This window comes from Drosophila suzukii, chromosome 3, assembly GCF_043229965.1.
Source record: "Drosophila suzukii chromosome 3, CBGP_Dsuzu_IsoJpt1.0, whole genome shotgun sequence".
Taxonomy (NCBI): Eukaryota; Metazoa; Arthropoda; class Insecta; order Diptera; family Drosophilidae; genus Drosophila; species Drosophila suzukii.
The window spans coordinates 79,783,515-79,809,194 of NC_092082.1; the positions used below are offsets into that span (position 1 = coordinate 79,783,515).

General features: G+C 41.8%; 2 protein-coding genes across 3 annotated transcripts; one reads left to right on the forward strand and one right to left on the reverse strand.

Moving 5' to 3' along the window:
- Positions 1-41: 41 nt before the first annotated feature.
- LOC108018639 (hexosaminidase D) lies at positions 42-18,630 on the reverse strand. Of its 2 annotated transcripts, none has more exons than XM_036817666.3 (4): positions 18,479-18,630; positions 1,931-2,683; positions 483-1,862; positions 42-392 (listed from the first exon to the last, which is right to left on the reverse strand). In XM_036817666.3, exons 2-3 carry the CDS (start codon positions 2,681-2,683, stop codon positions 492-494), a joined length of 2,124 nt encoding a protein of 707 aa, XP_036673561.3. In that variant the 5' UTR covers positions 18,479-18,630; the 3' UTR covers positions 42-392; positions 483-491. The 2 variants fall into 2 exon arrangements, with proteins under 2 accessions (XP_036673561.3, XP_036673562.3); XM_036817667.3 differs by lacking the exon at positions 18,479-18,630 and adding an exon at positions 18,025-18,255.
- A 356-nt stretch (positions 18,631-18,986) lies between these two features.
- On the forward strand, positions 18,987-25,101 carry Ssdp (Sequence-specific single-stranded DNA-binding protein). Its single transcript, XM_017086151.4, has 2 exons — positions 18,987-19,882; positions 21,197-25,101. The coding sequence occupies exon 2, from the start codon at positions 21,812-21,814 to the stop codon at positions 23,153-23,155; it is 1,344 nt and encodes a 447-aa protein (XP_016941640.2). The 5' UTR covers positions 18,987-19,882; positions 21,197-21,811; the 3' UTR covers positions 23,156-25,101.
- Positions 25,102-25,680: the final 579 nt, after the last annotated feature.

The following is a 25,680-nucleotide window of genomic DNA, read 5'->3' on the forward strand; positions in this document are numbered from 1 at the left end:
TTACAAGAATTGTTCACTTTCGAAAAAAAAAATGCGTTCGATTGGAAGACGATAATTAAAATTTTTTGATTTATTATTATTACAGTACGATTAAATTGTATATATATGTATAATTGAGTTTCGGCTTACAAAGTAGTTTAGAAAAAATGAACATTTGATGTTATTTAGTATTACAAGTGGCTAATGCTACCATTATGTGTGTATCTTGGGAAGTGCCGCTGCTGCTGTTAACATTCGAAATATCCTGGCCTATTAGCCGTGCCGGGCTTGGGCGTTTCGAACGCCATCACTATGCGAGTAGATTAAGATCCAGAGCCAGAAGTGCCAGCCGATTTTTCATCAGTCCATTAAAGCAAATAAAATCATATGTAGGCCAATTTGGCCTAGTTTGGCTAAAAAAGGAAACCAAAGTTAAAGAGTTGAAAAAGAGAAAGGATATTATACATTTAACAATCTATTTATGTATTTAGATGCACCCTCACCTGCCCATTTCATGGTTGCTGCTGATGTGTCACCAGTCCCATGTCCTCCTGCACCTTTAATTGCAGCGGAAGTGGTCTCTGTGGCCAGGTGCGCCTTTGGAGCAGCATCTCCGCTCTGGCCAACTGCCGCTGCAATGCCTCGATGGTGGGATAAATATGCTGCTCCACAAACTCCGTCACCGTGTACTCATCGTACACCTCCCACAGCAGCTGCTGTGCCTCCCGCGCCATGGCACGCAACTCCTCGATCAGCATCGGCGTCCTGGCGGTCAGTTCCCGCACTCTCAGCGGCGAACTGAAGTTGTGCCGCACGTTGTAGTCGGAGAGCCAGGCGCTCTGTTCACGAGTCTGCTGCAGATAGAGTCCCATCTCGGCCAGCTTGTCGAACAGCCGCAGGGCGTACTTGAAGACCATGTGACCTGGATAGTTGCAGACTGCGAATAGCTGACTGTGATGGGCATTCGGATTCAGTTCCAGCCAGGGACGACCTGATCGTCGGCTGTCCGGCTGGAAAACGCACTGCAGCACGCGCAGCAATTCATTGTCCCGCGGGTTGGTGCTGAAGTAGCCCTTGGAAACGGTGGACAGCGATGTCATCAGGCTGGGAATGCCCACTGGCAAGAGTTCACACAGAACGGCGAAGTGATCGTACCGCTGCCATCCGGTCAGGGCAAGACCTCTTATTCCCTTGGAGAAGCGTCCGCCCTCCTTGGCAATCACCGCCAGCCAGCGAATGTTGTTCTCCAGATGATGCTGCAGCGGCGGCACCAACAAGCTCTCACCAAAGGCTCCCTTGAAAGCGGAAGCAGTCCAAGCGCTGGGGAAGACCTTAGCGTAGGTATCCCACAGCTGTGGCTGGATGAATCGGTAGATATCGCTGGCATAGACCCACACCATGGGCTCTACGTAGCTGCCCACCTGCGAGTGCTGCAGTTCGCTAAGGGACATCGATCGCAACTGGTCGTCCCAGATGATAACACCCAAATGTGGCCACTGGCGGCGGATAAAGTGCGCCAGGCTGACCACGTGCGAGAGGAAGAGCTCACTGCGCATTCTCTGGCGACAGGTGGTGCACTCGCCCATGCGCTGCACCTCGTCGCAGCCAATGTGGATGTGGGTGAACCGGATGGGTGCCGAGGGAACGGCAGACGCCGGTGTAGCCTGGCCCAAGCACTGCGAGTGCAGCTCAATCACTTGGGTGAGCATCTGCTCCAGGAGCGCCATGCTCTGCGGTTGGCTGGGGCAGATCGACTGCGGACTAAGCGCCAGCTCGCGCAGTTGCTCGAAGCCGGATAATTTTAGGACGTATTCCATGTGCCCAAAGGTTTGGACAAGGGGCATCACGCTCAGACCATGTAGGGCAGCGCTCTCGAGGAAGTCCTGCAAAGAAACAGAAAAGGATTTAATTACCAATATTATGAAATTGCTATACTCATTCCTGTACTCACCTTCAGTTCATCTTCCTTGTAGGCATTATGCGCCGCCAGTGGCTGCAGGACACCGCTGTAGGGGAACATGTCCTCGTACTCGATGAGCAGACCCGTGGCTCCCAGCGCCCGCAGCATGGGCAGCAGTTGCTTGAGGAAACTCAGCTTGGGCGGTGCGCCCTTGAGATCCAGATGCACAAGACGCTCGGCTGGAGCCCTTGGACCATCTGGCCCGATCCCGGCCACCACCGGTACCCCCATCCGCTGGAGCTCGTGCTCGTACTGCGTCTGTCGCTCTGCCGAACTGAGCATTCGCTCATCCTCGGCATTGGCATTCAGTTCCTCCATGCCGGCGTTCTTTTGTCGCTGCTGTTGCTCGAGGATCTTGAGGCGCTCCTGCTCGAATAGATAGCTCTCGGACATGGGCAGCGGGGCCTTCTTAGCCTGCGTGGGCCGCAGGAATCGTACGTTGCCCAAACGCTGTACTGGAGACGGTGATTTTTCGACGGCGTTGTCCCTCAGACGGTCGGCTCTCAGCACCCGGTTGGCCTGGGCAATCAGTTTCTGGATGATGTGCACCTGCTGGTAACCGGCGGATTGCTGCTGTTGTTGCTGCAGGCGCTCAGAACTGGAGGAGGCGGCTGGAGGCTGTGTGGCGGCTGTTGTATCGATTAGTATGGCCCACGTCCAGAGGCCGAGAAGTACCAGGCCAGACACGACGAGTAGGAAGGAGAGTTTCCGGCGCCAAATAAATATCCACAGATTTGAGTGCATCTGCAGTGAGAAAAAAGGATACAGTTTAAAATTCTGATACAACTTTAAATATTTCATCATTTATATATTGTGATTTAGTAGAATAGAACCATAACTGGAAACATAATACCAAAAATGTATGGTATTTTAAAATAGTATGTGCAATTTCATTCCCCATTTAAGATAAACATATTCCTTCAGTGTAAGGTTGTGGAAAGTAAGTCACTGCAATGCTGCAGAGTAAAAACTTGCATCACTTTTCATAAATATTTGAAGATCCAACAAGTAGCCCCCGGAGTTATGTATGTTATATAAAATCCATCCACACATCCTCCACCCACAACCGACGCCACCAGCCGCACGTTACTCATACGCCACCGAAACGGGCAGAGGAGCCCATTGAGGTTGAGTTAAGGGCTGTTTCCATTGTTGTTCTTGCGTTTCTTGTGGGTCTTGGCCCATGCCTTTGTGTTTACCCAACTCCTGCGGCTCTGCACCATGGTATGGAGTTAAAATGACTATAAAACTGGCCAAAAAATATATATAAGATATATTGTTTTTATAACTTGTAGCAGTATATCATTTTAACATTACAAGAGCGACAAGGAGCTTCCTATTTCTCTACTATCTAAAATTCGTATTTTATTACAGTATCTCAATTTGATAATGTTACATATAATATATAATTTTACAGTATAAGCTCTCAGTTAAAAAGAAAAATTATAATTGGAAATATCCTCTCTATTCCATATCCCATATTTATAATCTATTTAGACATCTCTGCAGCATATTTACGGAAAGTTTCTGGCTTCGAGCGGAGTAAGAGGGAAAGTTTTCTGCATCCTGGATTTAATGACTTGCCTGATAGTTTGCCCGCATTCGGTTAAATAGACACAACTGGCAGCTTATTTAAATGAGTCTCTGCAGGAGTCATAAAAGCAGCTAGCTTGGCATAGGTGGGTATATCGCACAAATAGGCGGATAAAAGGCGTTATTCAGGACCTGCAGGATGGCAGTATGGTAGAATGATAGGATGGAAGGATGGCAGAATGGCATCCAGAAGCCAGCAACATCGACAGGCGATAAATGCAAGTGCTCAAGTGGAAATGTGCAGCTGTCTGGCTGGCGGAAATTGAATTGAGTTTTCACTGGGTTACCAGTGGGTGGCGGATGGATGCCAGAGCGCAGTTTAGGCCACTTCTCACTCGGTTCGTGGGTTGGCGGTTCGTCGTTCGTGGTTAGGGGTTAGGGGTCAGGCTGGGTTTGAGGTTCTCAACTGCCAGCAAAGACAAACGCGGAACAGTTTCAAGTCTTTGTGGACACTTGTTAGTCGGTTGAGTGGAGTGGTTCGTGTGAATCAGCGGCGTGACCACCTAAAAGGTGATTTAATGAGAAGTTTGCTATCTTTTCTAATGGGCAAAGCAAATAATTGCAGTGCGAAAAATAAACTGTCAAGGGGGATTGCATAATGTGCAATATATATATGTTTCTATAGAAATGGTTATTGCTTCAATTTATCAATGTAAAGTATTGTTATATTTATTTTCAATGCAAATGTAAATAGTTATGGCTTTGAATTTGTAATATCAATATATCATGAAATGCCCAAAAAGAGTTCCCCCTAAATATTTGTAATGTGAATTATAATAGCACATCATTCATTCAAAAATGTATTGAATTTTAAATCGAATAATTGAAAATTATATCAATTTCACCTGCACATATTTAGATCTAAATGGAAGCCCCATAATAAATACATTTCCCAATATTTGTCATTTAAGGTCTATAATTGCATTTCAATTATTCTCAAATTTATTGAATTTCAAACCGAATTATTCAAAATTATAACAATTTCACCTGCACATATTTGGTTCTAAATGGAAGCCCACATCACAAGCCGCATAGATTTAGTAATTTCAACAGCTATTCGTCGTCATCAATTTTGCATTTGGTAAACAGCCAATCCAAATTCGATTGCTGACCCATTTGGCTTAATCCACATTTGCATTATTTCGCTCTCTCTTGACTTTCCAACGCCTGTTGTTGCCAAAATGGTACACTCGAAAACATTTTTCCTGGCTCATTCAAAATGGCCTAGAAATAGTGTTAGTTTTTCTTTGGTATCTCTATATTTTCGCAGCCACAACAACTACTTTGAATGGTTGTTCTCCTTTTTCAAACGTTTTGTTGGCAAAAGTTCTCGCCAAGGATGCAAAAATACAGAAAGCAAACTAAGCAAACAGAGGCGCCGGAAGGGGGGGTGATGTGTGATGGTTCATGTATGTGCGGTAATATGAGCTAGAAAAGGAAACCTCTCCTGCATTCGCATGTTCTTTCATGTCGATTTCTACACTCAGAAATATAAACATTTTTTAAAACCAACTAAAAAAGGGTAAAATAAGAAAAATAAAGGAAATTTCGAAAAATGCAATACCATCTAAATGTTAAATAATAAATTGGCTTATACAATCTTTCATCATGAAAGGTAATAAAACAATATTAAACCCTTATTTTCCTTTCTAGCTGCAGTTTTTAGACCGTTTTATCATCATTTGAACTCTAAATTCACATAAATATGTACGTTTTCTTGGTTTATAAACTACTTTCAGTGTAAAATGCTATCGAGAAAAGGTCATTTATAAAGAAACGGAAGTGAAAATATTTCTTCTTAGTTCTTAAGGTACTACTAAGAAATTTCTCCCAGTGCAGACAATTAACACTTTCATTTTCCTCGGTTGTTTTCGACAGATCCTGACAAGACACGGTCTCGACAGGAGAATGGATCGGTGCTAATTGCATTCGGCTCGTCAGGCAGAACTGAAAATAGTTGGGGGGCGACTGTTTCCGAAATTAAATGTAATTGCACCGCAAAACCGACAGGCCAATTTGCAGTCGCAATTCACGGCGTCCCTGGCCATTTCGTCCATTTCCTGCCCCACTGTGACCTCCGCCCACTCATTGAATGGAGAGCAGTGCTAGAAATAGCAGCCATGTCCTGTGAAGTGTCCGCCCACCGCACAATTTGGCAGTTTGCCACAAAAATAAAACGAAACTGAAGTATTTTCAAAAACAACAAAAACGGCAAAAACACCCAAAAAATGAAACATGAAATATCCTTAAAGTGGGGCGCTGAAATGCACTAGAGCGCTGGTTATGAGGCCTGCATTCGCAGTGCTTAACGGGTCTACAATAAAGTTGTTTATATCCCCAACACAACGCTTTAAAATCAATAAATTAAATAGATTTTCCTGAAAACATTTCAATTGCAGAAGCTCATTTAAAATAAATATATAACTATCAAGCAATACATTAAATAAAACAACTATATAAATGTTTTATTGTTGTTAAAATAAATATTTAATATTGCTCGGACACACAGACAAAATAATGACTTTTTAAATGCTTAAATATCCATGGCTTTAAATGTAAGCCTTGGATCCTTAAATCCAGTAAAGTTTTAACACATTATGAAACTTTAGGTAAGGCGGGTATTTTCTTTAGACCGGCACTTGTTTCTCTGGCTTTCCCATTCAGTGGCTCTCGCATCGCTTATATTGCATGCCCTGCATTGCATTTTGAGCAGCATAAAATTTGCCTGCCACTGCAATACAAAAGGGGGTTGGGAGAAAGCCAGGCAAAAGCTGCCTTAACTTGGCTTTAAGGATAAAGCTGCCGGTCAGGCCATAGCTCACTTTTGTGGCCTCTAGAAGAAGTCTACACGGTAAAAGATCACATTGACCAGGACTAAAATTTACACCAAATTAGGTTTCGGTTATCTCAGCAAACTAACGCAATTTAAAGCAGAATTCAATGTTTAATCCAGTATTAAATGAACCCTTTACTTGATTTAAGAATATCGAGATTTTTGTGGTATTACATTTTTGTAAGCTTTTTTTCAAGACATATTATTTATATTTTCTGAATTCCTACGCTTGACACGCTCGACATGCAAATCAAAAAGCATCTTGTTCTGTAAGTAGTAGATATTCTCCTGGGGCCCCAACTCCGGTAAGTATTTGGAGCCAAAGTCCCCTGTTTCCTGAGATTCGTCGCTGTCTAATATTGGATTACTGCAGCTGCATGTACTATCAGTGTCTTCATTCAGGTGCATGGCCTTAAAACGCTTTTTGGGAGGTCCAAAGGCCCTAGAAGATTCGTGATCTATGCTGCGTTTTGAATTAGCCATTCCTGTGCTTGACTATCTATTTGGTTTTTATAAAGAGTCAGGATTTAATTTTTCGTGTTTTCTTGTTTTCTTATTTTTCCAAGTTCTACAGATTTCAAGGTAACCTTTAATAAACTTCCAGTTTGTGAAAGAGATTTCAGAGGCATTTCGATTATATATACCAAGATAGTTTTTTCACTTTCTTCTATGTATATTTCCACAAAACATAATCTGCTAAGACAAGTTGGTTCTAGAGCTTCGATCCAAAGTGACGCCTTGTACAAACTTAATACTAAAAAATACCTATTTGCAGTGTGACCTTAGGCCTATTTAATACAATAGCTGAAAAATGTAGTATACTTTTATAAAACAGTAATATACTTAATTTATTTTTATATGTAAAAGGATTCACAAATATTCCTTCAAGTGTACAACGTGTTGAAAGGAGGCTTGCTACTTGGGCTGAGCACTTGGGCTTGCAAAATATTGTGCTAGCCTCTCCCTGCGGTACCTTATCGGTTTGGTCTGAGGGCCATAATCGGCAATTAGGCCATTTAACGCCTTATTAACATCCATTAGCAGGCGACCACTAATGGACGATGATCCGTGGGCCAGGCATACCCGAGCATAACATCCATCTTTCCCCCTTTTTGGCTGCTTTCTCGGGCGAACTCAAGATGCCTCGATGGCCACTCAAATAAATTTGACCAGCTGAGAAGAGTGCAGCACTTGCCACTGGGGAGAATAATTGGAAATGGTGTGGAGCAGGCTAGAATGCAGCCTTCTCGATTGCTTTATGGGATTGCAGGGGTTATTTCCAGTTGAAATGTATCTGGGAAATCAAGAGAAACAGCTTGAGCAGGGGAATAAATAGCCAGGGATTGCCTGGACACGTTCCTAATAAATGTATACGGATATCGAAGGCTCTGTTTACAAACTAGCAACCAGAAATGCAGTGTCGTAAAACACTTTAATTCCAGCATAAGCCCTGCTATTTTGTTGGCAACAGAATGGCACGAAAATTGGCAATCAAATGTATGCAAATATATCACTAAGCCCGCACATTCTCCACCCCCGCAGTCTGGCAATCATAATTGGCAAAGCAAACCAACTGTGAATGAAAATGAGAACAAACAAAAAAGTAACGAAACTTTTCGCCAGCTGTAATGAAAATACTCTGATGAACTAGTACCCCAGTATTCCCAGTCATTTTCTCCCATCCCTTAACTAACAAACTTGCCGTGCTGAAGCAAAAACTTTGCAGAGTTTCGAAAATAGTCTGCATTCTACGGTCCAGTCTTAATAAAAACGTTGTTACCTACTTCATAAGTAGATTATAACTGCAAAAGTTTAGAGCGAAAAAAGAGAACAGCAAAGGGGGGGCTAAAAAAAAGGGAAGGAAGGCGGGAAATTGAGGGGGAATCAGAACAGAGCGTCCATAACTATGCAACACTCAGTTTGTCCGCTTGAAAGCGCTGCTAAGCAGCAAAAAGCAAAGCAAAAGCAAACGTTAAAAAAGCAAAACTGTCACAGCAACAGCTGCAGCGCGAGCAAGAAACTGAATCCATAAAAAAATTCCACATTTGACTGCCTCGACTATGTGTCACCATAAAAGAAAAATCGTGTAAATCTTATTGCCCCCCCTTAGAAACCCATAAAAAGTTCTGAAACATATGGATCAACATGAAATGCTTACCATTTTAAGTAATGTTAAATTGATACTGAAAAATGCAAATGCACGTTATACGGTCACATTACTTCAGTTTTTTTGTGCCTTACCTAAAACCAAATATGCCCGGCAACTAATGGGTGTAGAGAAATCACGGCAAGGACACGTAGCTAGTGTCCCGCCTCAAAAAGGGACCCTCGACGACGCCGTGTTTATAATTTGAAATGATTTTTTGCTGCATTTTACTGCTAACAAAACGGGTGACAGAGCAAAGATAGCAGGCGAGGGAAAGGCGGGTGATTGAATGGGGAAACGTGTTTGGCCATTTTGTTGCACTACTGATTTCTAGATAGTCCTGCGAGGTACATAATACCAAAATATATATGTATATAGGGGCTGGGCTACTCAAAAGGTACATACGATTGCTGTGTGTGGTCAGCAACGATTGTTATTGGGTGAGATATGCCACAGGCTTTCCTAGTGACACTGTCTTTGGAACAGAGAATTCAATCAGAATTTACACAGCACATCCTGCATCCTGCATCCTTACATCCCGCACCCCCCATTCCACATCCTACAAAGCCAGGCACATATGCTCCATCGATTTCAATTGCATTATGGGCTTTACAGTGATTTATGAGTCTTTTCTGGGAGACAAATAAATTGGAATGCAGGGGAAGAAAAGCCAGGCAAAATGAACTTGCCTCTTGATTAATTTTCCTCTTTGGAACGACAATGTGGGCCTTAAAAGTTAGGTATCAGAAGATAATAAAGTTCGTTATGAAAATAGGAAAACCAAGGCATTTAAAAGATATTTGAAAAACACTATAGTAAAATAAATATAATTCAATGATTATCCAATAAAAATGAAGCAATAAATAATATTGAGCTTGTCTGCACTAAATTTGCAATTCACTTTGCTTAAAAGGCATTTAGTAAATGCATTTAAATAAATGTTCAGCCAAAATGTGCAGATAAAATTTAAGCGTTGGTTTAAATGGTAATTTCCAATGCTATATATAGTGAATTATCCACTACCGCAGAGCATTTAAATTTAATGAAATATTTTCTTCATTTTGCCCTCAACGCATATTGTATACCCCTTGTTAATAAAGTTTGTGTGGCTTTTCCAAAGTACATATATGAACTGGGGCAACGCTGCGTATGGGTGATATTTATTTAGCGATAAGAATGCCGTGACCATACAAACATTCTGCATCATTAATTCCGAATGTCAACGAAATGCAAATGGAGGTCTGATTGTGTGTTTGTGTTCATTTTGCCGTTTGCACTATTGTTTCGACGAGGGATAAAGCCAACTTTGGTAGCCTTTTAATTCCCGTAAAAGCCATTAAATTTTCTTGTTGGGGATGCAGTAAAATGCAGACTAGGCTGATCCTGAGTGCTGAATGCACCGCCTGCTGCAATGTTGACTTGTCGACTGATGACAGGCAAATGACGAGCGACGACAACAAAATGTTTACTAATGCAGGCCCAAAGCAGTGGCAGCAAAGTGTTGGCCCACATTTGGGGATTGTCGATGGGTTGGGTTGGTTGGGTGGATGGTAGTGGATCGGAGTGGATGAGCACATGGAGGGCCTCCTAACAAGGCAGCTGCTGTGACATCGCTGATGGAATGCACTCTGGGGCTCCCAGGACCCTGGAACGAGTGGAACCCGGACCCTGATTGATGTTTATGAATTATTAAGTAACTGCACGGAGAGCAGCTCAACTCATCTCAACTTCATCTGCCTTCAATCCCCGACGACGAGTTGATGGATGCCAGCACAGAACGGTTGGGAAGCTGCAATTTAAGCACACATTGTCGGAGACCCAGATTAAAAAGTTCCAGCTCCGGGACGAGCTAAAGTGTAACTGATTCAATTATTCTAAGACGATTGAAACTTGGGAGTTTTCAAGTCCCCTTGAAACTTGATATCAACTTAATGGTGAGCAATTATGCCACTTAAGAAAAACTCAAACAATGCTTCCAGTTTATTATTGAAGACTTTTTCTTACGAACGCAATCTTAAAACCATAGATTAAATTAAAAAACTTATTAGTTTTTGGGTTAAAATCAAATTCACCTATGTAGGTCCGATTTCTTAATGCCATGTTTACTCTTGTCATCCTGTTAAGTTTCTGTTTCGGAAAAACTTAGTTTCTCATCATCAAGTTAGAGGTTATCTGACGGAAAACTTTTAACTAGAGGCAATGTTCTTTTCAACAAACCGAAAATAACAAATACAAGTTAGTTCTATTCTGTTTAGGTTTGTCAGACCGAGTTTCGAAAACAGTTCAATAAAGATTGACACCTTTATAATTAAACAGAACTCTATTTTCTATACTTAAACAAGCCACAGGAAGTAAAGCAATTACAAGCAAATGCTATAAACTGAAGTACAAATAAGGTAGCAATCTTGATAATATGGAACATAAGTGGGAATTCCGCAAAAAAAGAAAAACAACTTTGCAAAACAAGTCCAGATAAAATTCCAGCTGCTTTTGAAAAAACAAGATTTTTCGAAGTACGGAGAAAACAACTACTAAAATGCACCTGTACGCAAACTCAGATACGTCAAGCCGATTAAGAATGTAAACTAATGTGAAAGACAAGTCCATAACCGGCAGATTAAACGGAATGGCTGCAGGTAATGTCCCATTTGGATTAAGTTGCACATCAATTGAAAAGTCTACAAAGTTCCCGTAAAGAGCAAGGTAGAAACTTTAGGTGTTTTAAGTTTACGGCTCGCCTGTCGCAGGTAACCTAATGTACAGACCCCCTTTTCCACGCCCACACAATGCAAACTTTGTCGAACATTCCGCATGCACATTGGCTTTTAGGATGAATTCTATGCCAAAGGGAAGGGGTAAAGGGTAAAGGGTAACCAGGACATGTCAAACACTTTAGTCCAACTTTTGGTCAGTTGTTTAGATGGCTACCTTTTGGCCATGGCTTTGGGCATTAGCCAAGATCAACAAAGTGAGCTGAACTTTTTGGCCAATTTCGTAGTGACTTTCGAGGTGATTGAATTTGAAAGAGCACGCTTTGGTTTAAGGGGATATATACGAGTAACTATGGAATAGAAGACCGCATTTCCTAATTTGTCTTGCAGTCTTGCAGCAGAAGCTCCGGAGACGCTAGCCAATTAATCAGTGTCAGCCGGCGGTGCAATGTCAGACAACACGGCGTATGCGCAACTCCGCTTGAGATGTCGCCCACAGACTTGCACTACCTATATATACACACTCCTATATATAACCATCCACCCTTGGCCTTCTCCTTCTAAAATGTCTTAAAAATTAATTAAGCCAAGGCAGCTGGGAAAGTCAGTAGCGGGAAAGTAGGAGATTAGCTGTCGGAAGTGGGCCAAAGCCAAAGCCAAAGTCAAATTTAACTCTTCCTAAGCCATTTTCCCCCTCCTGTCGCACCCCGAAAACCCCATTTAAGTTTAGACAAACAAAGCCAAGAGGCGGAGCATTTTCATATTTTCCAACGGCATTTTCTCCTCCTGCCTTTGGCCGCATATTTGCATAACTCTTGCCGTCTGCAGCAATTAAAATATTTTCACTAATTTCATTTCGGGCAAAAGCGAGAGAATTACCATGCAAATTATAACAATTCAAATGCATTAAGTGCATCAGCAAATAACCACCATTCCAGCTCCACCCCCATTTCGTTTTGCATCCTGTAAATGTAAATTCAAATGGAAATGCAAAGTGTGTGAGCATCAAAAACGGCAACAAACAGACGGAGGGGTTTTTATTTCGACACTACGAAGCCCCGACACGCTGCATTTAGATTTAAATTTGCATCGAAATCAAACACGAATTCCGCTTTAGGCGATTTAAATTTTTGCAAATAAAAGTTAAGGCCTAATGGACAATTTATTGCTGCTCTAAACTGTGCGATTTGGTTTGAATGGTAAATTAAATTGCTGTCATTAAACTTTAAAAACCATTTAGACAGACCATTAAAATATATATAATAGCTCTGTATGATTGCAACAGATATAAAAGGTACAGATTATACTTTTAAGCCTTAACAATCATTTAAATAAACATTTAAAATACATAGATAGCTTCGGAAACATACACAAATTACAGAAATTAGAATAAGACGTAAATATTTGCTGTTACAGTCAAAAAATATTCTCCCTGAATTTGGGAAACTTAAAATTATTTCTATTATTATTTTCTATCTACTCTGTCTAAAAACAAGGATTTCAAATAATAGCAAAGTAATTTTCATTGGGAAATTACAAAATTCAGATATTTGTCAAAAATTCGAAATTTTTTTCCGGGTTTTTCATCGTAGTTCCGCCAAATCAAGGCGTACAGCTAAAAGACCGACTGTTTTGAACAGCTTGCTAAATATGCTAACGATCCTCATCACTTTTTGGAAAATTTATTTTTTGACCAATTTTCTCATTTTTTGTAGGGGTTACATCACTTTTTTTCGAAAAATGGCCAAAATTAAAAATTTTCAGGTTGAAATGCCAATCGATTGGAAATTAAACATCGAGCTCAGCGAGGTATGACATTCCTCATTCTGACTTATATTTTTGTTATGGCAGCCAAAAAACTGAATTTTTATGGCGAAAAAAGGGTTCAAATTTGAGTCAAAAATACGAAATTGAGATTTTTGTCAAAAACGCGACATTTTTCTTCGGTATTTTCATCGTAGCTCAGCCAAATCAAGGCGTACAGATAAAAGACCGACTGCTTTGAGCAGCTTGCTAAATATGCTAACGATCCTCATCACTTTTAGAAAAATTTATTTTTTGACCAATTTTCTCATTTTTTGTTACATTACTTTTTTGCGAAAAATGGCAAAAATTAAAAATTTTCAGGTTAGAATGCCAATCGATTGGAAATTAAACAACGAGCTTAACGAGGTATGACATTTCTCATTCTGACTTATATTTTTGTTATGGCAGCCAAAAAACTGAATTTTTATGGCGAAAAAGGGTTAAAATTGTTGTCAAAAATACAAAATTCAGATTTTTGTCAAAAATCCGACATTTTTCTGCGGTTTTTCCATCGTAGTTCAGCCAAATCAAGGCGTACAGCTAAAAGACCGACTGTTTTGAGCAGCTTGCTAAATATGCTAACGATCCTTATCACTTTTAGGAAAATTTATTTTTTGACCAATTTTCTCATTTTTTGTAGGGGTTACATCACTTTTTTGCGAGAAATGGTAAAAATAAAAAATTTTCAGATTAGAATGCCAATCGATTGGAAATTAAACAACGAGCTCAACGAGGTATGACATTCCTCGTTCTGACTTATATTTTTGTTATGGCAGCCAAAAATCTGAATTTTTATGGCGAAAAAAGGGTTCAAATTATAGTCAAAAACACAAAATTAAGATTTTCGTAAAAATTGAGAATTTTTTTTCGGTTTTTCCATCGTAGTTTAACCAAATCAAGGCGTACAGATAAAGGACCGACTGTTTTGATGGGAAATTAAACAACGAGCTCAACGGGGTATAACGGGGGGGAATAATTCTAGCTGGTACAAAAAAAATACTATTAAAAATCTTCTTAGTCTTCGGTTCCCCCTTATAATAGTTTTGAGAATACAGTCGCTAATATCCCCAAAAATACGTAATAACTCCATTTTCGAAATGATATTATTTTCACAAAAACGAATGCTGTCCCGCGTTGAATTGAGCTCCTTGACTGCGTCTCTAAACCCCAGTAACGAACCTCTTATGCCCCCGACAAAGTTGCAACTATAGCTACGCAAATGCAAATTGGAGCAGGGCTGCTCCGTTGGGGGGCACGAAATGAGCCTAGGAAACTTTTGTCTGCGGTCCGCACGACTCCTGCCAACTGGTGCCAGTTCCGCTGGTGACCCCCTCATCCTCCTCATCCCGCTTTTCCCATCCCATCCACCAGACCCATCCCACTTTGCATGCGAGAAATGTGGCGTATTTTGCAAGGCTTCCAAATGAGATTCCGCTGCGAGCTTAATGCTATTGTTGCATGTTGCACGTAGAGGCGTGTCCCTTATCCTCCGCATCCATCGTATCCTGCGCATCCTGCTGCACGTCCTGGTTGTTTACACTAGCAATGTTTTCGTTTTGGTTGTCACCGTCTGCCCAAATACCCGCAGCGCCTTCCCCTGCTCCTCCTGCTCCCCACTGATCCACTCTGCATTTAACTCCTCCCCCAGGCCAAGTCCTGACTTCAATACGCACTCATGCAAATATAATCGGAGCACACGCACAGCGCTTTCCCTGGCAAATTCCCTGTCCCTGTGCCATTCCCGATCCGATCCCACTCGACACGACTCCTCTGCAATCCGCAGGACATTTCCCCACACGATGTCATCGGCAGCGCTCTAAATAACTTTTAAATGAAGCACAGGATGCCTGCATGACCGCCAAACAACTAGCCACAGTGAGCCAACAAATGGTGGGCTCACAGGGAATGCTAAATTTAAGTATTTACCAGGACTTGGTTGCCGGCCAAATGTAGAGAATATAGAACTTTTTTAATTTATTTTTCTGGACAATAGTACCTTTCTTATTCAAAGAAATCATTTTTGTATTAACAGAAAATAATAGAAACATAGAACTAATCATGTTATCTTATGCTATTATACAACATATTTGGGAACAGTCAAGGATCGTGGTAAATCGGGTGTTTAATAAATAATTTAAAAAATAATCGGATGTCTTATAATAGTATATTTAAATACTAGTCTTATTTTTCGGATTTCGCTGTTAGGTGGTCGTTAGTTTCTAGTGTATAGCTTTATATATATTTAGATTGCAATATATATTAAAAAAAACTTTTTATTGTTAACTTCTTGTGTTATTATGCTCATACATTGGAGTAAATCGAGCTGCCTCAATTACCGGACTGCGGTATGTCTTATAAAGCTCTTCCTTTCATGTAATCCTTTCGGATCGCCACATTTACCCATTCCCTTGTCCGCAGGTTGCGTTTCACGCATGGATGCTTCTGGTTTCCCTTTTTCTCATCTCGCATTTCCTTGGGTTTACATTCTGGCTTTTCTGGCCGCCAATTCAGCTCCACTCGGCCTCAGCGGACTTGGACAGCCTGGACATCCCGGACATACTGGACATCCCGGACAGCAGGTCTCGTGGGGAAGGTCCCATTGTTTTAAACTATACACAATCCGCAGAGAGGCTGTATGCGTGTGAAAATTTTTCGTTTTCCCTGCTCATGCGTTTATGAAAATTGTAAAAATAAACCGGGACTTCCCCTTTTCCATTTTCCATTTCCCCATTTCCTCCCCCCCCGCTTTGGACGCTCGCTTGCGGTGGCCAAAGTGTGAATGTGTGAATAAATAAGTTGTGTGTGCCAAAAGTTCCCCGGTTTGCCGTGGCTAATGAAATATTTAAATGTAATTTTGGCGCGTTAATCAAAATTAAGTTAATTAACTGTGGCTGCGATGCTTTAATTAGGCCATTCAGAATATATGCAGATAGTACTCAGGGGATGTCCCCAAAGAGATATTGAGATATCGCAAAAAGGGAGGGCAGAAATAAAGATAATGTCTGGGGATAGAAAAAAATGTGGCCTACTTTTATGGGTAAAAGAGAAAGCGTGTTATAAGAAAAGAAAATTTTGCATTGGTTCTATGAGCTCTTAATTTATTTAAGTATTTTTTATATTCACCTATATATCAAATATATCAGTTTCGAAAATACATAGTTTTGTTTTTCTACCCATTTGAAGCCTTTTGAAGTTATTGAATTAAGTAAAATACCTTTCTCTATAGGCTAACCCAAATACCGATGACCGTTCAAGACAATGATATGTTAGATCCTCTTTCAAAGTCATCCAGAAGGGGTGGAGATTGTATTTCAACCTTTGGCCCGTTGCCGCTTTTCAAGGCAATTGAATTACAAGTGCAGCAACCTGAAAATACTGCCAGCACTTGTGCTGCAAGACGACAAGGGCGGAAAGAGCAAGGAAGAGGCAAGGCGGAAACGGAAACGCCTGCCATCGGAGAGTGCGGGACTTGGGGCTTCATAAATCCTGGCTGGCAACGACCGCAGCACCCGACAATCCACATCCTCCCACTCCCAACTCCCGATCCACTGAAATATGCTTGCGTCAGTGCGATGCCAAAATCCAGCTGCAGCTGCTCCACAAAACGAAACAAGCGGTACGAGTGAAGGTCCAACGACGATAAGTACTTATTCCATCCTTTCCCTTACACAAATTATTCACTCTCATGCGCTTAATCCGCAAAAAATACTATAGTCAACGTCCTCAAAAGCGAATTTGAGTCCAACTTAATGGAATAACAATAAAGAGCAGACTACTTTCGAATAAGGGTATGCGTTTGGTAAAGTTATGCTATAATTATAAATTTACTATCTTAAAAATAATCAAGAACTTTTTTTAAAGTTAATGTCATATTAAGAGAAAAAGTAGTTTAAGAAGTACAATAGTATGCCATAAATGTGTGATGTTTTAAAGATTTTATTATTGTAAATTAACAAATTTTAAACCAAAGTCCATTTAAGGATTTAAGGATTTCCTTTAAAGAAGTCGCACTGTAAATGACACGGCGAAAAAGCACTCGCACCATCATCAGATTCCCATTTAATTCTCATGTTCTTCACCTTTTCTCTACCGTAATTGTTACAGCATGTGAGTGTGTGTGTTAATCAATGTGCAGAAAGCATTAAATTGTCAAGCAATTAGTTATGGAAGAATAAAAATAACAAGATAATGCCATTAATTAAAGCTTAATTCAATTACTGAGAGTTATGAGTCAGTGGGATTATTGCGCTTCACATTAAATGTAAATTAATACAGATTTGTGGGGACCAACTGGGGACCAACTTTTCCACTAATGGCGACAGTTGCAGATGCTGCATGGCTGACTTTTCGAAAGCATTGCAATTCAGTGTTTCCAATGTGAAATGTTTCTAATTGAATGGGCCAGCAAATGGGAGAAAGTTTGTGTGTGTTCTTTTTGGGGGGGTGGGGCCGAAACTCGCCAGCATTGCAAAAAACTAATGTTTGTAAACGAAAGTCAACAGAGCCCTAGCCGCAAACAAACAGACATCAGCACAAAATCTGATTTCGATTCCAATTTAGAGTGAACGGGAAAAAAAAGCGACCCTTGGGAAATGTCGCCCTCGATTTTGACAGAATTAGAAATGCAAAAGGATTACCGGGCAAACGATTTGCCCAATAAAATGTGTCAAATAAAAATTGACAAAGGGGGAAATTGGGAGCCCCAAAAGCGACATTATTCATTTGGTAAACGATTGCCAACTGGGGGGCGCACAAAAAAGGGGATTTCCATTCGTTCCATTCGAATGCCCAGCGATGGGCTCAACACTTTCGAATGCTCAGCCCAAGAGGCCATATGCAAAATAAGCGAAGCTCTTAAACTATGGGATATAAAAGGTTTAAAGTGGGTAGTAGTGGGGAACGCTTAAAATTCGGACATCACGTGCTCGTTGAGAAAGGATAAAAAAAAGTTTAAGCCATTTGCCATTTCTTTTTTTAAACTATTTTCGAACTTAACTGTTAAGCCGTTTAATCCTCTTTCCCTTCGAGTGGTGTTCAATCAACAGTCAATTTGCTCCAACTGCATGTCGTCGAAATCGCGCGAATTGCAGGGAGCTCGAACCGAGAAAAAAAAAAGTCCGCCACACACGTTGAACAATCGCGAGCAGTTGCAGTTGCACTAAACTTCCGCACTGTTTATGCCACGGGAATTGCTTCGCTAACGGTTTCCATTTGGCGGCAAGCGGAGGTTCTTGCGCACTGAATGCGTTTCGAACAAACACCGTTATTTTCTGAGGAGCCCTAAACATAAACAAACCGGCGCCTGGTCACACTGCAAATGTTAACTTAACAGCACTGCAGTAGCGGACCAACAACAATGTAAAATGCATACACATAAAAATTACACCGGCTCTTGGAAGTCCCCGCCCATAACTTTAAGATATATCATTATTTTAAAATACAGGACTTACCCATTGACAACTGAGTTAACGAAATACTTCCAACCTCTAGGCTTGTTTTATTACAATTAAACAAATGTATTCTTTCCGTGAACTTCCTTGCACTTCCCTTCGACTGTAATTTACCGTATGAAATAAGAGGGGTGCTGACTGCCAGACCTCGAATCAATCTGGCAACTCGAATTGTAAGCTTTTTCCACCAGTCTGGCAGCCATGCATTAATTAATCGATTTTTTTAAAACCTACAGCCAATCTTTCATATCCATTCCTTATTTTATTACTTGTCCAATTAAAAAAGTAATTTAAACTTCTTAATAGAAAGCCAAAAATGCGAAAACAATAATTAAAAGCACTACAAATGACGTGCTTTTAGTGAATTATAGTACCTTTTCCGCAGCCCAGCGGCATATTTAAGCCGCCGGCGAACGGTCATACTCGAACGAAACGAAAAGAGAGAGCGTGGAGCAGGCGCCGGGAAAGAGATGAAAAACATCGATGTTGGAGTGCCAAACATCGATTACCGATGCTTTGAAAACAATCGAAATCGATGAAATCTAAAGACGAAGACGCAACTTGTAGCAGTAAAAATATTTATACGATTTTGCCGTGTTTAAACAAATTAACCAAACTAATAATCTATGGAAATCAAAGTGAAAATGTGAACGTTGTGTTTGCTTTCGAAATGACATCCGTTTAAAATGCATTTCAACGCAATAGCTCGCTGTGAAAATTTCGTACAGGCGAAAAAGAGCCGATTTTTAGTGGAAGAAGAAGAAGCAGCAGCAGCAGCCGAACAGGCAGTAAAAGCAATCGTCGAATACACGGACAAAGCGCACGGCGAATGAAAGGCGTGTGAAGAGAAAACTTGCAAAAATTACAGCAACAACACAGCGGCGGCAGGCGAAAAAGTGTGTTTAGAAAAGAAATTAAAAACACACGAACATATACATACACACACACAAGCGTACAAATAAACATACACTCGCACACACAATTTAAATCGAAGCAAGGAGAATTGGTGCGAAAGGCAAATTAAAAAAAAAAAACGAAGTAAAATAGCGCGCGGTTTAATAATAAATAATTATATGTATGCGCGCAAAACATGTGAGGAGCCGGGGAGCCGCTAATACAAATACGAATACGAAAAATCAATGAAGATTGTAATAAAATTCCGTATTCTCGCTATCGCTCCTCCCTCTCTCGCACCGAACTCGCTCCCGCTCTCTCCTCTCTCACTCTCTTCTCTCTTTCGCGAGCGCAGCAGCAGCAGCCTCTCGACGTGTGTTTGTGTTTCTTGTTGATTTTGTGATAAAATTGCAATCAGCAGCACACGACACTCGCCAAAATAATAGTATTTCAAAGTATTAGGAGGGCGATCGACAAAAAATCAGAAAAACTAACAGTAAACGGCAAAAGGTGCGTATGCAACAGCAGAAACAACAACAACAAACGGCCATCTGTGAAGCTGTGCTTTCAAGTGTGAGTGCGTGTGTGCGAGAGTGTGTGGCAAAAAGTAGAACGTGCGAGAGAAAACCCGCGTACCCAATTTGATGACGTCTCCAACTAGACAACAACAATGAAGAAATAATGTAGATTTTACTTATTTTTTGTTGTTGCATTGCTGTGTGTGCCGACAGCGACGCCAGCCGAGGCTGGGCAGCGGCAGAGAAGAGAGAGCGAGAGAGATGGACCGGTATTTCGTAGTCATTGCAAGTTTAGGTACTCTTAACCCTTTTTTTTGTGATTATTGGTTCGGAATTCGTATAGTTTCCAACCTGGTTTCATAATAGATTCCGATAACACCTTCTGTTTAAAATGATAACAGCTGACAGCCCATAGTTTCGCTCTCTGTGTACATTTGCCAGTTCGTCGAGTTCGCCAGAGGCCGTATTCAAATCGGTCGTACAGTTTTCCCAGCCATTGGATATATAGTCGATAGTGCCTAGTAACTGATGCACCTGTCCGTAGAACCAATTGGCCTTATCGCCACGCGCCCTGTCTCTCGGGCTGTCACTCAACCACCCACCGCCCACTCTCCACCGCACAGTGCCACCAATATTTGGGGCCGCCTTTCGCTGACTCCAGAGACGAATTGTGATTTGATTGTCCGTTTGACTGACGGACAGAGGGTCTATGCTGCCCGTTGGCCTTTTGCTACCTACCTGTGTACTATACATATGTACTAAGCCGAGAGGCCAAGAGCATCACTCACTCACCTGTGCGGAACGGGCGACGCAACAAAGTCGATTCGAAAAGTTTTCCTTTAAATGGGCTTTTCATGCCCTCCTTTGCAAACTGGCTACCAGAAAAGCTTATTTCTTGAAATCTATGACGTAAATTTAAAATTAAATCTAAAGTCGCTTCTAAACTAATCCTGAGTTTCCTGAGAAATACATTATGATTATAAAAAGCTTAATTAGACATATCAAAAACAAACCTAAAATATAAATGGCTAGATAAAAACGAATTTTTCGTGTGAATTATTTTTTTATAAAACAAATTAATATTAATATTAGTAGGTTGTACAAAAGTTTTGACGGTCAGTGTGGCACTTGTGCCGTTTTGTCGACAATGCGCGCGCTCCCTCTCCTCTCTCGCAATCACGCAAGTACGCTCACACACAGCCGCACTTCACACAGGCACACGGAAATTTGCAACACACATACACACCAACTCAGGCTCTCTCACTCATGCTCTCTTTTTCTCTCTGCTCTTTTTTTCTGTTTTTAGTGGTTGTGCAAGAAGAAGCAGCAACAATCAGGCAAAAAAATACCTGAAAAAAAAATAAACGGTAAAACGAAGAAGTGGCGACACACACACAAACGGCGGAGAGCGCGCTAAAAAGTTTATTAAGTAAAAAAAACCAAAAGTAAAGGCACACAGTGCGTTCCAATCCACATCCAATTTAACCAGCCAAAAGGCAAAGTCAAAATATATATTTTTATTAAAAATGGTGGAAGTAATAGAGCGGCGGAGAACGGCTGCGTGAGCCCAAAGCGCGGCCAATTAAAAAACAACAACAGCACAGCAGTAACAGCAGCCGCTGAGGAAGAAGAAGAAGAACGACGACGAAGAAGCTGAAACAACCGAAGAGGAGGAAGAAACAGCAAGAGCCTCGAAAAGTACATAAAAAAAAGTATAAAAAATTTAAATACGGTGGAAGTCGTTGGTAGACAAAAAGCGAACTAGCGACGAAAAAGAGAGGCGAGAAAACCCAAACTCCGAAAACAAAAACCACCTAACCAACAACCAATAGCACCAGCGCAACAATAACAACAACAGCAACTAGGAACGCAGCCAACAAGCAACATTCAACATCCAGCAACAACAGCAACATCACACAAAATGTACGGCAAATCAAAGACATCGGCGGTTCCATCGGACGCCCAGGCCCGCGAAAAGTTGGCCCTGTACGTGTACGAATATCTGCTGCACGTTGGCGCCCAGAAGGCGGCACAGACATTCCTCTCGGAGATCCGATGGGAGAAGAACATAACGCTGGGCGAGCCTCCGGGATTCCTGCACACCTGGTGGTGCGTCTTCTGGGACCTCTACTGTGCGGCGCCCGAGCGCCGGGATCAGTGCGATCACAGCTCGGAGGCAAAGGCCTTCCACGACTATGGCTTCGTTAGCTCCGGCTATGGGGTGAACGGAATTGGACCAGGTGGCCCGCACAATGCCGGCGGACCGGCGCCCAGCCCACTGGGACAGATGCCGCCCGGCGGCGATGGTGGCCCAATGGGTCCCGGCGGACCGATGGGACCGAACTTCTTCCCAAACTCGACGATGCGACCGTCGCCACCGACGCACGCCTCCAGTCCACAGCCGCCGCCGTCGCAGATGATGCCCGGCCAGCCGCCGTTCATGGGCGGACCCCGATATCCGGGAGGACCGCGGCCTGGCGTGCGTATGCAGGGCATGGGCAATGAGTTCAATGGACCGCCCGGTCAGCCCATGATGCCCAATAGCATGGATCCCACACGGCCAGGTGGCGGGATGGGGCCGATGAATCCGCGCATGAATCCGCCACGCGGTCCCGGCGGCATGGGCCCGATGGGCTACGGCGGACCGGGCGGAATGCGTGGCCCGGCACCCGGACCCGGCGGAATGCCGCCTATGGGCATGGGCGGTGCGGGCGGCAGACCGCCGCAATGGCAGCCGAATGCTTCGGCGCCACTGAACGCGTACTCGTCATCATCGCCAGGAAACTATGGACCCGGGCCGGGCTCGAATGGGCCGCCGGGTCCGGGAACGCCTATCATGCCGTCGCCGCAGGATAACACGCAAGGCGGACCAGTCGGAGGACCCGGCGACAGCATGTACGCCCTGATGAAGCCCGAATTCCCGATGGGCGGTGGGCCGGATGGCGGCGGTGGAGGAGGTGGACCCGGCGGAATGGGTCCGATGGGCGGCGGGCCGAATTCAATGGGCCCCGTACTTAATGGCGGCGGCGGACCCGACGGCTCCGGCCTGGACGGCATGAAGAACTCGCCGGCCAACGGGGGACCTGGTACGCCGCGCGAGGACTCCGGCAGCGGCATGGGCGACTACAATCTGGGCGGATTCGGCGGACCCGGCGAAAACGATCAAACGGAATCGGCGGCCATTCTGAAGATCAAGGAGAGCATGCACGAGGAGGCCAAGCGGTTCGAGAAAGACACAGATCATCCGGACTACTTCATGCCATAACAACATCACCAACAACAGCAGCAGCATCAGCAGCATCTCAACACGGTGGCAGCCGCTGTGGCAGCTGTGGTGGCGGCTGCGGCGTCCAATGGATCGGCGGGCAGCTCCTCGGCCGCTTCCATTGCGGCTGCTGCTCTTGGGGCCGCCGCCTCCAATCTGCTCAGCAATGGCAACAACAATTTCTGAAGGCGAGACCCACACACAACACCACACCACACAGCAAATAAGAACGCGGTAGTAGAAATCCTTGATACATAAGCATAAAGTAATTAACATTTAACGCATGTATGAGAAATAGAGAAAAGCGAAACAAAAAAAGAAGAACCCTTAAATATAATAGACTAAAGCAGCAAATGTAAAACTGTGAAAGGATCATGCGGACGTAGAAGCGTTCTGTTGCCACTGCCACTGTCCTTCGTCTTGGATTTCTCGCTGTTGATTCTAGATAAGTTCGTTTCGTTGTTGTATTCTATGCTTAATTTTAGTTTTCCGTCGAAAATTCAACTCACAAAAAGGCACTAAAAGGTAGCGGGCAGGGCAGTGGAGGACAGAATGAAAGTTTTTCCAGCAGAACTTGAGATACTACCGAAAAGTAAAGAAAACCAATCCAAGCAAGCAAAAATTGTAATTGTAATGAACAAACAAGCATAGTCGAACTTCTGTCAGTCGTACTAGAACTAGAAATACAAGCAAAATCTGTAAAGCAACTTGTAAGTTCTCTTTTTGGTTTGATTTACAGATACTCGACTGTATACTAAAGTAATGTTAAACATGTATGCAACAAGTTTAGTGAGCCTTGTGTTTAGTTTAGTTGTTGCAAACACTCACCTTACCTCACCAAACTCTCCAGATCCATTCGCCTATCCTATCCCCTATTTATACCCATTCACTTGCTTATGTAGAAAATCGAAATCATAATCGCAGATCAATTGTTTGTTAAGCAAGCAAAAAGCATATGAATGGAATATTTATAATGATATGCATAATACCTAGTTGAGTATATAGTTAGCATTATTGGACTTGTATATGGATAGTCTGTAGCCCGCACTCATACACATATGGACTCTTCTTGAACTGCTCCATTTTGCAGAATGGGCAATGTCTAGATCGCTTGTTTCGCTTGGCCCAAATTTTATTCTTTTTAATTCTCATTGTACAAATTGTAAACTTGGCACTTTGTGGTCGTCTCTTAACGCTTCTATTCTGTCTGCCCGTCTGTGCTTGTTTGTTTGTTTGTTGTATTGTTTAGTCTTTTTTTCTCATTTGTCGTATGTGTATGTATGTATTTATATTTTAACCAAACAAACTAAAATGAAAATCGTTATTTAAGTTCCTTCCAACGGCGAGCAATACCATTTGTATGAGATATGACACGATCTGTACGATTTCCCTCACTTTGGAGAGCGGCAACAGTTTGCACTCGTTTCGATTTCCTCACGGCATTGTGTGTGCATTAGGGCAGCGAAAGAAAATTATATAGAAAGCTATATGTAAACATTATATATAGACAGAAACAGATACAGATGTAGCCTATTGTATGCACTAATTTATTGCAAATAGCTACGCGCATTACTATAAGATTTAGCTGTTTAATATGCATATAAAGTATATGTTATATATTTCGTAAAGGCAGCAGCAGAAGCAGCAACAATTGTAGAAACATAACCTAATGCAAAGTTTACTTCAAAATATCACACACTTAACACGAATGCTGTACAAACAAAAGTCTTAAAGTGCATAAAATATATAAATAAAGCTATATACACATTGTATATGTCTGTGCTTGCATCCTTCTAGCGATACAGCACATTTTGCATTCATAGGAGAAACCAACCAACCCGTATAGTAGCATTAGATTCGAAACTAATTTGTAAGCCCAGCAACATAAACAAATCAAAAGAAATACCTATAAAGAAGCGAATAAAAATTTCTTTATAACAAAAAAACACACACACACATTAACATCCCCACACACCACACAAATCAATTGATAAAATAATTAAACAAGAAGAAAAAATGGAAGAAATCTATTTTAAATATTGTATATGTTTAATGTGTCGGAATTTAAAATATGTACGAGCGCGGAGTGGAGAAATTTATAGTATGTGCTGCATGAATTATATCTAAATTATAGTATGGATAGTATGGAACGCCGCATCAATGATGCGACAAGCGAAACAACTTAAATAGTGACTAAGTTAAATTTATTAACTAACGCTTAAGGTTTGAGCGTTTCAATTGCTGGATCTATATAAACCACAAAACAAAATCTAATGTATAATGGAGCGGAATTAAGTAAACAAAAGTATAAGTCGCCCAAACCACAAATAACAAAAACAAAAAAATTGCAAAAAAGTAACACATAAAAATCGAAAAAAATAATGAAGGGAATACAAAAACAAAAAAACCGATTGAATATGAAAATATGTTTAAATAAGTATTTTAGTGTTAATTATACAATTTACAAGTACACAACACAAACAAAAACAACAATATAATATAAAATGAAATAAAGTTTTAAAACA